This window comes from Mus caroli, chromosome 9, assembly GCF_900094665.2.
Source record: "Mus caroli chromosome 9, CAROLI_EIJ_v1.1, whole genome shotgun sequence".
Taxonomy (NCBI): Eukaryota; Metazoa; Chordata; class Mammalia; order Rodentia; family Muridae; genus Mus; species Mus caroli.
In genome coordinates this window covers 54185054-54199706 of record NC_034578.1, presented here as the reverse complement: position 1 = coordinate 54199706, position 14653 = coordinate 54185054, and the positions used below count along the sequence as shown (strand labels likewise).

General features: G+C 48.7%; 1 protein-coding gene across 1 annotated transcript; it reads right to left on the bottom strand.

Moving 5' to 3' along the window:
- Positions 1 to 1449: 1449 nt before the first annotated feature.
- Rpp25 (ribonuclease P and MRP subunit p25) lies at positions 1450 to 2913 on the bottom strand. The gene has a single exon (XM_021171682.2). It carries the CDS (start codon positions 2639 to 2641, stop codon positions 2042 to 2044), a length of 600 nt encoding a protein of 199 aa, XP_021027341.1. The 5' UTR covers positions 2642 to 2913; the 3' UTR covers positions 1450 to 2041.
- Positions 2914 to 14653: the final 11740 nt, after the last annotated feature.

The following is a 14653-nucleotide window of genomic DNA, read 5'->3' as shown; positions in this document are numbered from 1 at the left end:
TTTTTTTTTTTTTTTAGATTTATTTTATTTATATGTAAGTACACTGTAGCTATCTTCAGACACACCAGAAGAGGGCATCAGAGCCCATTGCAGATGGTTGTGAGCCACCATATGGTTGCTGGGATTTGAACTCAGGACCTTCGGAAGAGCAGTCAGTGCTCTTAACCGCCATCTCTCCAGCCCGATCTTTAATTTCTTGTATTCCTGTTTCTGCCTCTAGATTTAGGTAGTACAGGGATGCACCACCATGACAAGTTTACTTGGTGCTGGGAGTCAAAAACCAGAGTTTATACATGCTGGGCAAATGTTCTCCCTGCTGAGTTATATCCCTGGGTGAGTCTTCAGTCCTTCCATGCATCTTACTTACTCCACATCAGGCCAACAAACACATCTAGATCCCCTGGCTCTCCCTAGGGATTCCTCAAGAACAAGAAATAGAGCTGGACAAATTACACACCTGTAATCCCAGCATTTGGGAGGCTGGGGCAGGAGGATCAGTTCTTGTCCAGCCTGCACTACATGGCAAGACCTCCCCTAAAAATAAATAATTAAGTCAGGAAGGTGGGGTGGGAGGTGAAAGGTGTCGGGATGACAAGAGTCACTGATCCAAAACATAAGCAGAGATGTTGGGAAGAGAGAAGAGGCTTCCCTCAAGGCGCCCCTCCATCAGCTGCAGAAACCCACATCCTCACCAGTAGGATTTATTTCAAGGTTCTACAGGCAAAGTGACTTACACATTTATTCTCTCCCATCTCCTTTCCAGAAGTGCTGAGTTCCATGGGGTAGCATCTGCTCTGAAGATTCTGAGCTGTACGCTGCACAGCTCCCCAGCACACAGCAACACCCCCGCCCCCTCCAGATTTGGACTTGGGCTGAGAGGCATCTGAGGCTGTTATCTCTCCACACACAGCTGTGCAGGGCTGGAGGCAGCGGCTTATCAGGGAGCCCGCAGTGATTCACAGCCCAAGCTTCTCTGCTGAATAGTAATTTCCAGCAGTGGATTTGTGCTGTCTCTCTCCTCCCCCTCTCCCAAGGGTGTGCTGTCCTTTTGCAGAGAGAGGGCAGTGAAGGGGAGCTCCTACTCTTGGGGCTTTGTGCCTGCCTCTGGGTAAGAATGTCTACTGCGCGGAGCGGGCAAGGTTAGAACCTTAGCATGGTCCGCCGGCCTTGGCAGGCTGCCGCCTCCAGCTCATCAATGCTCCCCCTCCTTCTCCTCCCAGAGAAGCAGCAAAACTGCTTCCTTTCCCTTGTGGTGATACAACAGTGACATAGACCCCCGGCCCCCTCCACCACAAGTCCCTCTTTCAACATTTTGACACTGCCCCAGTCTCTGTGTCTGACCTTGAAGACTCCAAAGGCCAAAAGGGCTGAAGGCAAGCATGCCAAAGTGGTCTCTGCACAGGCGAGTGGGTAAGGAAAAAGAAAAAAAGAACAAAACTGGGGACAGAGCCATTTTCACGTTTGTTTTATTGGAAGCAAGACTCCAGCAGGACTCGGGGAGGAAGCATGGCAGGTTTTGTCCTGAGTCCCCTCTCAGCCACCATGCAAGGGGGGTGGGGAGGGATGCTAAAAGGGAATTGCTGGGGTGGGGGGCAGAATAGGGTCCGGACATTTTCAACTTGGCCACCCTCAAGGAATCAGCTCCGTAGCTTCCGCTCTCAGTTAACAGCAAAGATGATTTTTAAAGCCTCAACTGTCAGCATCCATGCATACTGGGTGCTTTTAACGTCTGGGTCCCCAAGAAAGCTCAAGAGTCCCACTACCCACCATGCTTCCCTAAAAAAGACGGCCTAGCAAAGGTGTGGGTGGTGTTCTGTGGCTTCTGGCAACATGACCCACAAAGTTTCCTTGGACTTCAAGGATCCTCTCTTCTCATTCCTGAGCTCCCCCTCCTGTTGCCTTGGGATCCGCGCTGTCATTCTGAGGACCGGTGTCCAGGAACATGGGCCCCTTAAAACACAGGTATGAAAGGTGCGTGTGGATGCAGGAGTGTTGAAGATATAAGATTCAGTCGGTCTAGGTGGCTCAGAGGCGAGAATTCTCAGGCAGTCCTGTCCTCATTCTCAGCCTCTGGCTCAAGCTGAGACCGCTTAGCGGTGCCTTCTTCAGCAGCAGATTCCCCCAGGCTCCTCTTGGACGTCGACACCGTAGGAGGGGACGAAGGACCAGGACTGAGGTTCGGAGGCTGGTAGCCAAGTTGTCGTGGATCCAGTGCGTCCTTTGAAAGTAGGATGGCGAGGCTGGGTACATTCTTAAGTACACTGAGACTGGCGGCCGGATCGCTGGGCGTCTGACCCGGTGTGGGCCCAGGCGGGAGGCTCTGCCACACCTCGCGCACGCTCCGGTAGCGCAGCCGCGTGACCTGGTGTAAGCCCGCCAGGCGGCGCTTGAGAATCTCGGCGCACGTGACGGTCTTGGTGGTGGCCCGGCCGCAGCCACTGAAAACGATGGCGCGCGTGGCTGGCTGCGCCATGCTGGCGGTGGCGAAGGCCAGTAGGTTGCGGATCTTGCTGCCCTCCTTGACCCGCATGTGTACAGCACCGGGTGCCAGATCTGCAAAAGGGCCAGAGTTCGGGCTGCCACCCTCATCACCGTCCCCCGCCGGCGCCTCCTCCGAGCGCACCTTACGGAAGTTCTCCATGCGCCGTCGTCGCTGGGATCGCAGGTTTTGCCATGGGGCCGCCTCAAGCCCGGGGCTGCATGGCCGCGGGTCGTGCTGGGCGAGAGCTGACAGGGATAGGGGTGCCGGCGCCAAGTGAAGGTTGGAGGGTGGGCTGGGAACGTGCAGTCTTCAGCCCAGACTTCTACAGGGTAGAGCTGTTCTACTCTGCGCCCTCAGCACCTTGTGCTCCGCGCCTTTAGCAGAAGCTCCGCCTGGGAGCCAGATAGGACCCGCCCCTTCGCCCAGGCCCCGCCCCAACTCTGCGAGACTTGTCCCAGCCCCTCCAGCCTTTGGGATCCAGCGCTGGAGCTCAACGGCTGGGGTCACAGAGCCAGGGGTGATTTGAGAGGCGAAGTTCTCCGAAGTCACCATCTGTTCTCCATGAACCAGACCTTATGCAGGAACAACCTAAATAAATACTATGCTTAAGGTACAAAGCCGACTCAAGCCTGGTCCCTGAGCCCTGCGGGGTTCCAGCGCAAGGGCATCCCTAGACCCCTCCTAGGTAAGAGATCTCCAAGCCACCTTTTGGGGCTTCGCTACTCCACCCCTCCAGGGACCTCCCTCCCGTCCTCTTCCTATATTTTTGCGTCAAGGGCAACTAGTGCATGGTCAGCAGAGTGTGGGAGGCGTTGGCTGCGGCTGCACGCAGCGCCTTCCCTGGGCTGGGACCGCTACATCGTGGCCTGGTCCTTGCGTAGCTGCTTAGAGAGACTTTAAGCTTTGCTCCTCCTGACCATACCTCCAGGCTCCCGGCACCTATGCACCTCTGAAATGCAGGAAGTGATCCGTTGGGCCAGCCTAAAGTGAATGGGGAGCAGGAGACCATTTCTTCCAAGGCGTTAAATTCTTATATTCATGCCTGAAAGTCCTTTACTGGAGCTGCATACATTTTTATGCGCGTGGCTCAGCTCGAGCTAACGCGGATTCCTGACTTCCAATTCCAGGTGGAATTCCTTGCCAGTCAGCCTTGGCCTCTAGAAATTCAGAGGGTTGTTTTTGTTAAAAGGAGACTGAGAGAAGACAGGTTTTAAGAGGTGGGAGGCAGGGTGGAGTGTCTTGGCAGAATGTGTGTGTGGGGGTACTTGCAAACTCTGGGAACTCCACTGAATCTGAGCAGAGACTCGGGCTCTAATGTGAGGTGAGGTGGGCAGTAGAAAGATGAGGTCTGATCAAAGCAAGACTGTTTAATAAGGAGTGACCCTGGCCTGGGGCCACATCCTCAGTATTCAATCCCGCTTCCGTGGAAAGGTAGGGAGGGAGCCAGACAGACCTGGGAAGCACAGGGAAGGAAGACTGAGGACTGTAAGGAACAGTGTTCTCAAAGTATCAGCAAGATGGTGTTTGGATGAGCATAGCTTCAATCTAAGGGTAGAGCTGCCCGGCCCTCCTCTTCCTCTTTGCTATTGGTGACAATTCTCAGCCCCTCAGCTCAGAACACCGAGCTTATATCTCATCTCTTCTTGGAGTGTGACTGCAGCACCTGGACTTTTTATTTTTTATTTTTACCTCAAGTGTGAGTGACTGGCTCCAATCTCCTGCTCACACTCCAGGAGTGTGCCCCGAACTGAGACTCTGCCCTGGATCTAATTCTTGTAGATTTCACAGGGAGAAGCAGGCTCTGGAGGCCCAACCTTGGGAAGACACCACGACTGAGTGTACTCAGGCAAGTGGTGGACTTAAAGTCGGCAGTTTTGGATTGACCTGAGAAAAAGTTCCAGAAAGACTAGAAGCTATGTAGGAATGTGCTGGTTGGAAAAGAAGGGAGCTCTGCGTTCCCCGGAGTATGCAAGCCTGGGCTAAACAACTTGGAAATCATGTAGGCCGTACACTACAATTTGGAAGATCTGGGGCAGCAGGTTTGTTCCATAAGGAGTGGATGGTTGTGCCTCTACCCAAGCTGGCCCTCAAGGACACCGCCACCCTCTCCCAGTACCACTACCCTCTGCCAGAGACTCTCCCATTCATTTTATTTTCCTGTGGAGGGAGAACGCAGAAAAGGCCCGGTTCCCCGCCCGCGCGTCGCTTCCTTTCCCGCTCCCTCAGCAGCACTTAAAATGTAAATGCACATCGTGATTAGCCGCGGGGTCGCTAATTACAGCTGAAGCCATTCATTACGCTGTCAGCTCTCTCCATCGCCCGCCGGCTGTGCGCTCCCTCCCGGCCCGGGAGGGGTGGCAGTGGGGAGGTGATGGGGGAAAGGATGTGGGGACAGCACGATGCTGGCAGCCTGAAAGCCCAGAACTGGCAGAGAGGCGGTGAGCCGAAGAAACCGGTTGGACCGTGAAGAAGCCGTGGTGTCAGAGAGGGGAGAAAGGCAGGAGGCTGGAAGGAAGGAGATTAAGTGAGGAGGATGAAGAGGAAGGGTATATGAGAAGCGATACCAGGATGGGAAGAAGGCCAGAGGAGAAATCGTGCGAGATAGGTAGGAACCTTCCGAAAGGGGACAGATGATAGCGGGAGGAGGAAGAAGGTTCAACGTGGGGAAAGTGGGTAAGCAAAGGTACTTACTATCTTTGCTGCACACAACATCACGGTTAGAAAGGCAGCTAGGACTGTATGCTGAAAAAGCTGGTTGCCCGCCAAACCCTGCGGATACGTTTGCATATGTAAATGTATTTTTAAATACTTACAAGAAAACTGCACACTGGCATCTGTTACCTCTGTAGCCACATCCAGATTTTGTTGCTCTCTTTAAGGCAAGGATTACAGAATACGGATAGGGAATTAAGTGAGCGTAAAGTCTTGGAGGAGCCTGTGTAATTGAGGTACTGACCCGGCAGTCCCGGCTTCATTAGCCTCTTTCTGCTTCTTGTGACCTTGGACAATTGACTTAACCCTTGTGCCCTAGTTTGTCACCTGTAAAAGGAGGGTAATTATAGTAACCTGCTCACTGTGCCCCTGAGTTCCTGGGACACAGTAGCTGTTATTTCTTTTCCTAAGTTGTGATTAAAATAAAAATGTAAGATTGCAAAAGGAGGGGTGAGAGGTGGGAGGATCAGAAGTTCAAGGTCTTCCTTAGCAGCACAGCTATCCTGGGCTACGTGAGACATCAGATTAAAAAAAAAAAAAGAGTAAAGGCTGATGAGAGGAAACAAAGCGACAATGATGATGGGTGGAGAGAGACAGAGGTGGGGAGAGCCTTAGATGCATCAGTTTACAGAGAACCTGCCTGTGCTCTGCAAAGGCTCTTACCAGCAGCCTCCTGGAGCAGGAAGGAAAGGAGACACTAGTGAAGCAGAGGCAGGTAGATCTCTGTGAGTTCAAGGCCAGCTTGGCTGGCCAGCCAGGTCTAGCCAGGTCTAACCAGTGAAAAACCTATCTTCAGAAAAAAAAAAAAAAGAAGAAAAGGAATATTTATTTTTAAAAAAGGTCTCATTTTTGAAGTCCTCACTGGCCTGAAACTCAAAACCCTCCTTTTAGCCTCCAGATCGATGGCTGCAATCACCAGAATATGCTGTCCATACCTCCTGAAGCTCTTCTTCCATGGGTAAATACATCTGCAGGATTTGACTCTCTCTTCCTGCTATGTGGATCGAACTCTTACAGATCAACAGGCTTGCTGGCAAGCCCTTTACCCACTGAGCCATTGCTTGCCCCCTCCAAGACTTACATGACTTGAGCCACCCATGCCTGTAATTCTGGAGAGAAGGCCAGAGAACCGGCAGTGGGGAGGCCAGGCTTGGAAATCTGGGGTACACCAGACCCAGTCTCAAAACAAGCAAGAGTGGGTGCTGGAAAGATGGCTCGGTTAAGAGCACTTGATGCTCTTCCGGAAGATTTGAGTTTGGATCCCAGCATCCGTGTCAAGGGGCTCATACTACCTGTGACGCTAGCTTCAGAGGATCTAAAGCCTCTGTGAACACTTACCTGCATGTGCGCGCACACACACACACACACACACACACACACACACACACACACACACACACACACACACACACACACACACACACACNACACACACACACACACACACACACACACACACACACGTAATTAAAAATAAAATAATTTCTTTGAGACAGGATCTTTTTATGTAATTCTGGCTGTCCTGGAACTCTCTATGTAGATCAGGCTGGTCTTAATTCATAGAGGCTTCTGCCTCTGCTTCCTGAAGGCTAGGATTAAAGGCACATGTCCCACACCCAGTTAGTTTTTTCTTTTTTAAAGAAAGATATGGGTTGTCTTTGTGGAGAGAGAAGGTTTTCATGGTGAAGGGAATGGACTGGCTATCTGCTATTGCATAAAAAGGTTGCCCCCAATTTAACAGCTTAAAACCATCAGCATTGCAGATTCTGAAAGTCATAAGTCCAAGTCCAGCTTGAAAGGATTAAACCTCTTTACTCGGGTTCTCTCCAGAGGCTGCAGTCAGGGTGTGGACCAGGTGGAGCCCCAGCTCCCAAGCTTATCTCCTGTGTGTTGGTTAGAGGTCCCTATCCCCTTCGCTGGCCCCCACATGATGAGAAGAGTGGACACACACACACACAGAGGGGCCGGGGTGGTGGGCAGAGGCAGTATCTATTGCTTAGTTACAGGGCGTCGTAGCCCACATTTAAGGGGACTTAGCTCCCTTCTTGAAGGGAAAGTACAAAGAATTTGCGGATATTCCGAAATACCAACAGATCTGAATGTCTGAGGAGCAGATTTAAGAAGGAAGGGAAGCAGGGATTAGTCTGTGGAAGCCAAGGGCACCAGCCCTGAATCAGGAGGGCTGGATTTGCTTCCTAACATACAGAGATTATTTTCATAGACACCGAAGTGGTGAATTTTGCTGGGCTCAGTAGGATTACAGATAATAGAATTCTATCGATTTACCAGTGTCATTTAACAGAGAACCTGGGCTCCATTTCCAGCACCTACATGGCAGCTCACTTTCGTCTCTGTCTATAGCTCTAGCCCTAAGAGATCCAACGCCATCTTCTGGCTTCTGAAGATGCACACAGGGTACACAGACACACATACTGGGGAAACATTCATACACAAAATAGAAACAAATAAAGTACATTTAAAAATTAAAAGCAGGGGCTGGAGAGATGGCTCAGTGGTTGAAAGCATGGGCTGGGTTCAGTTCCCACATAGCAGCTCCCAGCTATCTCTAATCTCAGTTCCAGGGGACCCGACACCCTCACACAGACATGCATGCAGTCAAAACACCAATGTACATTAAAAAAATTTCAAGAGAAACATTAAATATTAAAAATATTAAAAAAACAAAGCCCCAAATGGAGACAATTACAGTATCCCCCTAGCACCTAGGCCAGAATACTCTTCTCAGATAGACTACACTGCTGGCCCAAGGCTTAGCTATGGAACGGTGATGCTTGTAAGCAAGCCTGAAATACATTTGCTGTTGTTTCGTTTTGTTTTAAGGCAGGGGTGGGGCGTGAGAAGGTAAGGCTTAGCGGGGTGCCTAGCTCCCTTGGGCGCCGAGTGCCTTGGGCCCAGCTGCTGTTTACAGGCTGGAATGCAGGCCCAGTGCTTTTATTTTGATTGCGTGATTGAACATTTTCTGCTTCATTTCAGTGGAGAGTGGCAGAATCAGCTTTTCTGAAGGCTCGCTGGATAGCGTTCTCTTTCACATCCTGTAGAGTCGGGCTCCTGATAAACAATGTCATTTCATTGCTGCACAGACCCTTAGGGTCTGCTGTACTGGAAAGACACCTGCAAAAAAAAAAAAATCTCCCTCATGGAGGTCACCTCTCTTCATTACAGTTGCCCCTGTCTCTTGGATACTGAGAGTGGAAACAGCTCTTTCATAAACCATCCCCGACAGCCCCATCTTGCACCCTGCCATCCCAAAACAGAATCCCAAAACCAAGCTAGATGAAGCTGGGCTCCTCCCAGTTCAGGAAGATCCTCCGTCAGATTCCCTCTATGACAATGAGTGTCCCCAGTCGCCAGCAGGTATTAATTGTATTTCCTTCTCTTGAGTGAAAAATGGTGTTAATCAAACCTACTGCTCTGAAGAAAATCACCAAGCACCTTGACCTATTCTGGCAGAAAGCATATTTTATATATTTGAACAATGGGAAAGAACATATTTTGTTTGCAGAATTGCTGGAAGAATTCTCTCTGCCCCCAAATGACCCAGGCTTGCTGATTAATGATCTGCCCAGTGACCCCCTCCCCACCTCAGGACAGATAGAAATGGTTTGGTTTTAATTTTTTTTACCTTCTATTATTGAGCGTATGTGTTCAGTATGATGTATGTGCATGTGGGGGTCAGAGGACAGCTCTGTGGAATAGGTTCTGTCCTTCCACCATTAGTGGGTCCCAGGGCTCTAACAATCTGACTCAGGCTGGCCACCAGGCTTCCATAGCATTTGCCCTTAATTGTGGAACCAACCTTCTGGCACTGGTATTTTGTTTGTTTGTTTGTTTTTTGAGACAGGGTTTCTCCAGCTCTGGCTGTCCTGGAACTTGATCTGTAGACCAAGCTGTTCTCAAATCCAGAGGTCCACCTGCCTCTGCCTCCTGAGTGCTGGGACTAAAGGCATGCATGCCACCACTGCCCAGTACCCTGTTATGTTTTGTTTTAAGTTCATTTGTTTTTTTGTTTTTGTTTTTGTTTTTTTTCGAGACAGGGTTTCTCTGTATAGCCCTGGCTGTCCTGGAACTCACTTTGTAGACCAGGCTGGCCTCGAACTCAGAAATCCACCTGCCTCTGCCTCCCGAGTGCTGNGATTAAAGGCGTGCGCCACCACGCCCGGTTTAAGTTCATTTGTGTGTAAGTGTGTGTGTGTGTGTGTGTGTGTGTGGAGGGTGTTTGTGTGTATGACTACACCTTTGTGGAGGTCAAAGGACAACCCATGAAAATCAGTTCAGTCCTTTGATCACATGGGTCCCAGGAATCCAACTCAGGCTCAGTAGCAAATGCCTTTACCCACTGTGCCTTCGTCAGGTTGGCAGCACCTAGAGTCACCTGGGAATTGGCTCCATGAGATTGGTCTGGGGCATTTTGTTAATTAGTGATTGATGTAGGAGGTGCCAGCCGTCTGTGGATGCTGTTGTATCTAGGCAGGCGGTCCGGGTGGTATAAGCAAACAAGCTGAGTAAACTCTGGGGAGCAAGCCAGAAAGCAGTGCTCCTCCAGGGTCCCTGTCTATGTGCTGCCTATTTCCTTCCTGGTGAACTGTGACCCAGACATGTAAGCCAAATACACTCGTTCCTCCCCACATTGCTTTAGGTCATGGTGTTCATCACAGCCACAGAGAAGCAAACTAGAAGCCCTGCTGAGCCATCTCACCTGCCCTCTCTTTGTTATGCAGGTCCTGTACAAGTGGTCACAGCTGCAGACTGTCCATCATTCATGATGGACATCCATTCTAGACATGTCATGTCTAGAATACAACATTTTACAGTGCTTTCCCCATCTTCTGGCCCTAACTATTTCCTCACACATTCAGCCTTGAGTGTCTTTATTTTTCTTGTGGCACTGGGGATCGAACCTGTAGCCTTACATATTAGGCAAGTTCGCTACCACTGAGCTAACCTCCAGCTATCGAGTTATAATGGAACGTTGCCATCTCCTATCATCCTAGCCTCAAGGAGGGGCAGCTGTGAAGCAGCAACAGATTCTCACTGGGATTGTAGACAAATGGAATCCAGCCCCAAGGAGCAGATGAAGGGCGGAGGGTATGGCTCAGCGATAAATCATTTGCCTGCAGGCGAGCTAAGTACTTTTAGAAGAGTATTTTTCCAGTATTTTTAGAAAAGAAGCAAAAATTCAAGGGCTGTGTGTGTGAGAGAGACAGTTTCATGTTTGTTTGTAATGTTTACCCATACCAAAGCTACACATAACCCTGACTGTCCTGGAACTTGCTATGTAGACAAGGCTGGCTTCGAACTCAGAAACCCACCTGCCTCTGCCTCTTTAGTGCTGGGATTAAAGGCGTGCGCCACCACTGCCTGATTTATATTTACAACTCTTACATGTTACTTTTACCTTAATAACATTTCAGGGTAATGAAACAAACTAGAAAAGCCATTTTGTTCACATTTTAGCAGTGTAAAACAACCATCTGTTATAGTCGCAGGTTCTGTGGACTGAGAATTTAGGCAGTGCACAGGTGAGAGGGTGACTTGTCTTTTCTAAATGACATCTGAGATTTCAGCTAGAGGATGCCAAGGCTGGAAGCTATGATCATCTAAGTGCTGGTTAAGGCTGGTGGCTGATGCTGAGGGTTGGAAGTTTCTAATTTGCATGTAGTCCTACTGCTTGGGTTACCTTGGACTTCTGACAGCCTGGATGCTGAGGATGAAGAGCAGATAAGGGAATGAGAGCCAAACTGTAAGCCCAGGGCATCTTTTGGTCCAGGTTTGGGTGTCATCTGTAGCTTTTGTCACATGCTCTCATGAAGGATATCATGAAGCCCTGCCCAGGCTCTTGGGGGGGGGAGGGGTAGGCTCCACTTCTTCCTTCTTTTTTTTTTTTTTAATTAATAAAAATGTTTGACTTTGACTTATTTTGTGTGGTTTTGCAGGAGTCTGTTACCTGAGTTCCATCCATGGGACCCGTATGGTGAAAGGGGATAAGAGACTCTTGCAAGTTGACCTCTGACCTCAGCACTCATGCTGTGGCAGATATAAAATTTTGTTTTGTTTTGTTTTTATCGAGACATGGTTTTGAAAGGAAATAAAACTTGAGACCTGTGATTCATGTAATTTATGTCAAATAGCCCAAAGAGTTGTTTGTGAGCTTTGAAACCTTGGGCTGAGAACATAGCAGAACAGGCCAGGACATGCCTGGGCAGGCCTGTCATTAAGACATTCCTGAGGCTGCTTAGCCATAAAGATAAAGAGAATGATATGCTGGACTGGCCTGGCACCTCCCTATCTCCCACCCTTCTGACCTAAGTTAAATGTTAACAGGCTGCTAATGTTTAAATGGACCAATCATGTGAAACCGCGCCAATTCCTCCCCCAGCCCCACCCCTTTTCTATAAAAACCCCTAGCTTCCAAGCCTCCGGGTCGAAACCACTGTCTCCTGTGTGAGATATGTTTCGACCTGGAGCTCGGCCATTAAACTACCTCATGCTTTTACATCAAGATGGTCGTCTGTTCGTGATTCTTGGGTGCACGCCAAATGGGAATTGAGTGGGGGTTTCCCCACTAGGTTCTTTCAGTTTCTCTGTTTACCCCTGGCTGACCTGGAACTTGCTCTGTAGACTAGGCTGGCCTCAAATTCAGAGGCCCGCTTGTCCCTCTCTCCCAAGTGTGGAGACTAACGGCATGAACCACCACATCTAGCAAAAATGTTTTACTCTTTCATAATTTCACATATATTATATACTTTGATTATATCCCCCCAGCTTTCTAAATTTTATTTTGTTTGTTTGTTTTTGTTTTGTTTTTCGAGACAGGGTTTCTCTGTATAGCCCTGGCTGTCCTGGAGCTCACTTTGTAGACCAGGCTGGCCTCGAACTCAGAAATCCACCTGCCTCTGCCTCCCGAGTGCTGGGATTAAAGGCGTGCGCCACCACGCCCGGCCTAAATTTTATTTTGTAATGGAGCAAGTATTGGTTAGTATAACCAAGTTCTGTGACATTATCAATAATTTTTATAAATTTTTATAAATCTTAACTTGGGAGACTGGAGCAAAAGCATTGCAGAAGACTTCAGTACAGTTTCCACAACTCACATGGTAGCTTGTACCTGTCCAGTCTCAGGGGATCTGATGCCCTCTTCTGACCTTTGTGGGATTAAAGGTGTGAGGGATTGTGAAGCTGGTCACGAAAAGGTTGAGGGGCAAAGGAGTCTTGTGTAGCTCAGTGTCCTGTATATGCATTGAGGAAGGAAGGTGAGAGACCAGATCTTCTGGGTTCAGACTCCATCTTAGAAAACCTGCCCTAAGGTTGAACTCAAGTTAACTAGTCTAGCACCAGTTACCTGCTGTGATGGTTTGTATATGCTTGGGCCAGAGTGTGGCTTTGTGGTTTTGTTGGAGTAGGTGTGTCACTGTGGGTGTGGGCTTTAAATATTTATTTAAAGTATGTGAGTACACTGTTGCTGTCTTCAGACACACCAGAAGAGGTCATTGGATCCCATTACAGATGGTTGTGAGCCACCATGTGGTTGCTGGGAAATGAACTCAGGACCTCTGGAAGAGCAGCCAGTGCTCTTAACCACTGAGCCATCTCTCCAGCCCGGGGTGTAGGCTTTAATACCCTAGTCCTAGCTGCCTGGAAGTCAGTCTTCTCTTAGAGGTCTGCAGATGAAGATGTAGACAAGACCTCTCAGCTTCTCCTGCACCATGCCTGCTTGGATGCTGCCATGCTCCTGCCTTGATACTGGGCTGAATCTCTCAACCTGTAAGCCAGTTCCAACTAAATGTTGTCCTTGTAAGAGTTGCCTTGGTCATGGTGTCTGTTCACAGCAGTAAAACCTTAACTAAGACACACTCAACAAAACCTGCATCTAGCACCAGTTTCCAGGCTATTCCCCAACAAATCTGCATCTCCAGGTTATAAGCCTGCCCCTGACACATCACTTCCTAACAACCACCAATCAGGAGAAAAACAGAAGTTAAGTTTATGGTTTGGCTCCCAGCACCAGCCAATTATGTTAAAGGCCATAATGGCCCGTCAATCAGATGTGTGCCCTTCTTGCCTCTATAAATGCTTGCCTGAAATTAGGCTCAGAGCTGCAGTCTCCCATTCTACTGCATTAGAGATGGTGGTGTGTCCCAAGTTTGAACTTCAATAAAGAGACCCTAGTGGGATTCTATCAGAATGGGTTCCTTGGTGGTCCTTTGGGGTTCACGCATGCTTTCTGGCACAACAAAGGTTGCATAACAATCTCAGAGGTCAGAGATGTCCCAAGTCTTTTGGGGACAGTTTAAATGGTCTTGACTACTTATTATTTATTTATTTTTTTTAAAGATTTATTTATTTATTACATGTAAGTACACTGTAGCTGTCTTCAGACACTCCAGAAGAGGGCGCCAGATCTCGTTACGGATGGTTGTGAGCCACCATGTGGTTGCTGGGATTAGAACTCTGGACCTTCGGAAGAGCAGTCGGGTGCTCTTACCCACTGAGCCATCTCACCAGCCCCATGACTACTTATGATTTAATTAGTCTAAAAGGAGTCAATTTTGTGGAGCAATACTCATTGTCATGTTTTAATTTGCATACTAATTTGCATGTAATGATGTGGTGGCTCTACCTGGTTGTCAACTTGACGATATCTGGAATGAACTATAATCCAGAATTGGAGGGCATACCTGTGATCCAGATCTTGAGGCTGGAAGACACAAGTTTCTAACCTGGATCATGATATGGAGATCCTTTTAAGGTTCCTTTACGTCTTTTGTGTGTATCGGTGTCCTACGGAAGATCAGCCATTGCTCCAGCCCCACTGCCTTCCTTCTTAAAGACACTGAGCTGATCCACCTGTCCTGGATGTCTAGTTCTGTGGGAATAAGATTGTTCCCATTCAAACCCGAGTTACTTGTGTTTTCTGCTAGATGTATCCAGGCTGAATCCATAGTCAGTATGCTAAGGTTCAGCTTTGTTTGTTGCTTGTGGTAGCCAGGGGAACAACTTTTTAAAACTGCCTGCTAAGAGTGTGTGTGATTAACCTGCTGCTTGCGGTAGCCATGGGAACAATGTTTCAAGCTGCCTGCAAAGAGTGTGATTAGACAACTCTAAAATTCTCCACTGTGCTGTGCCATGGCTGAGTTTCATGTAGAACATGACATCTCATGACAGCCCATGCATAACAGGCATACCCATCCCTGGAAGATGGACTGAAGATGGATGACACTTGGGGTCTTGAGTGTGCTCCTTAGAAAGAGGCTTCCAGGGCTGGAGAAATGGCTCAGTAGTTAAGGGCACTGACTGCTTTTCTTTTTAAATTTATTTTTAAAGATTTATTTATTTATTATATGTGAGTACACTGTAGCTGTCTTCAGACACTCCAGAAGAGGGCATCAGATTTCATTACAGATGGTTGTGAGCCACCATGTGGTTGCTGGGATTTGAACT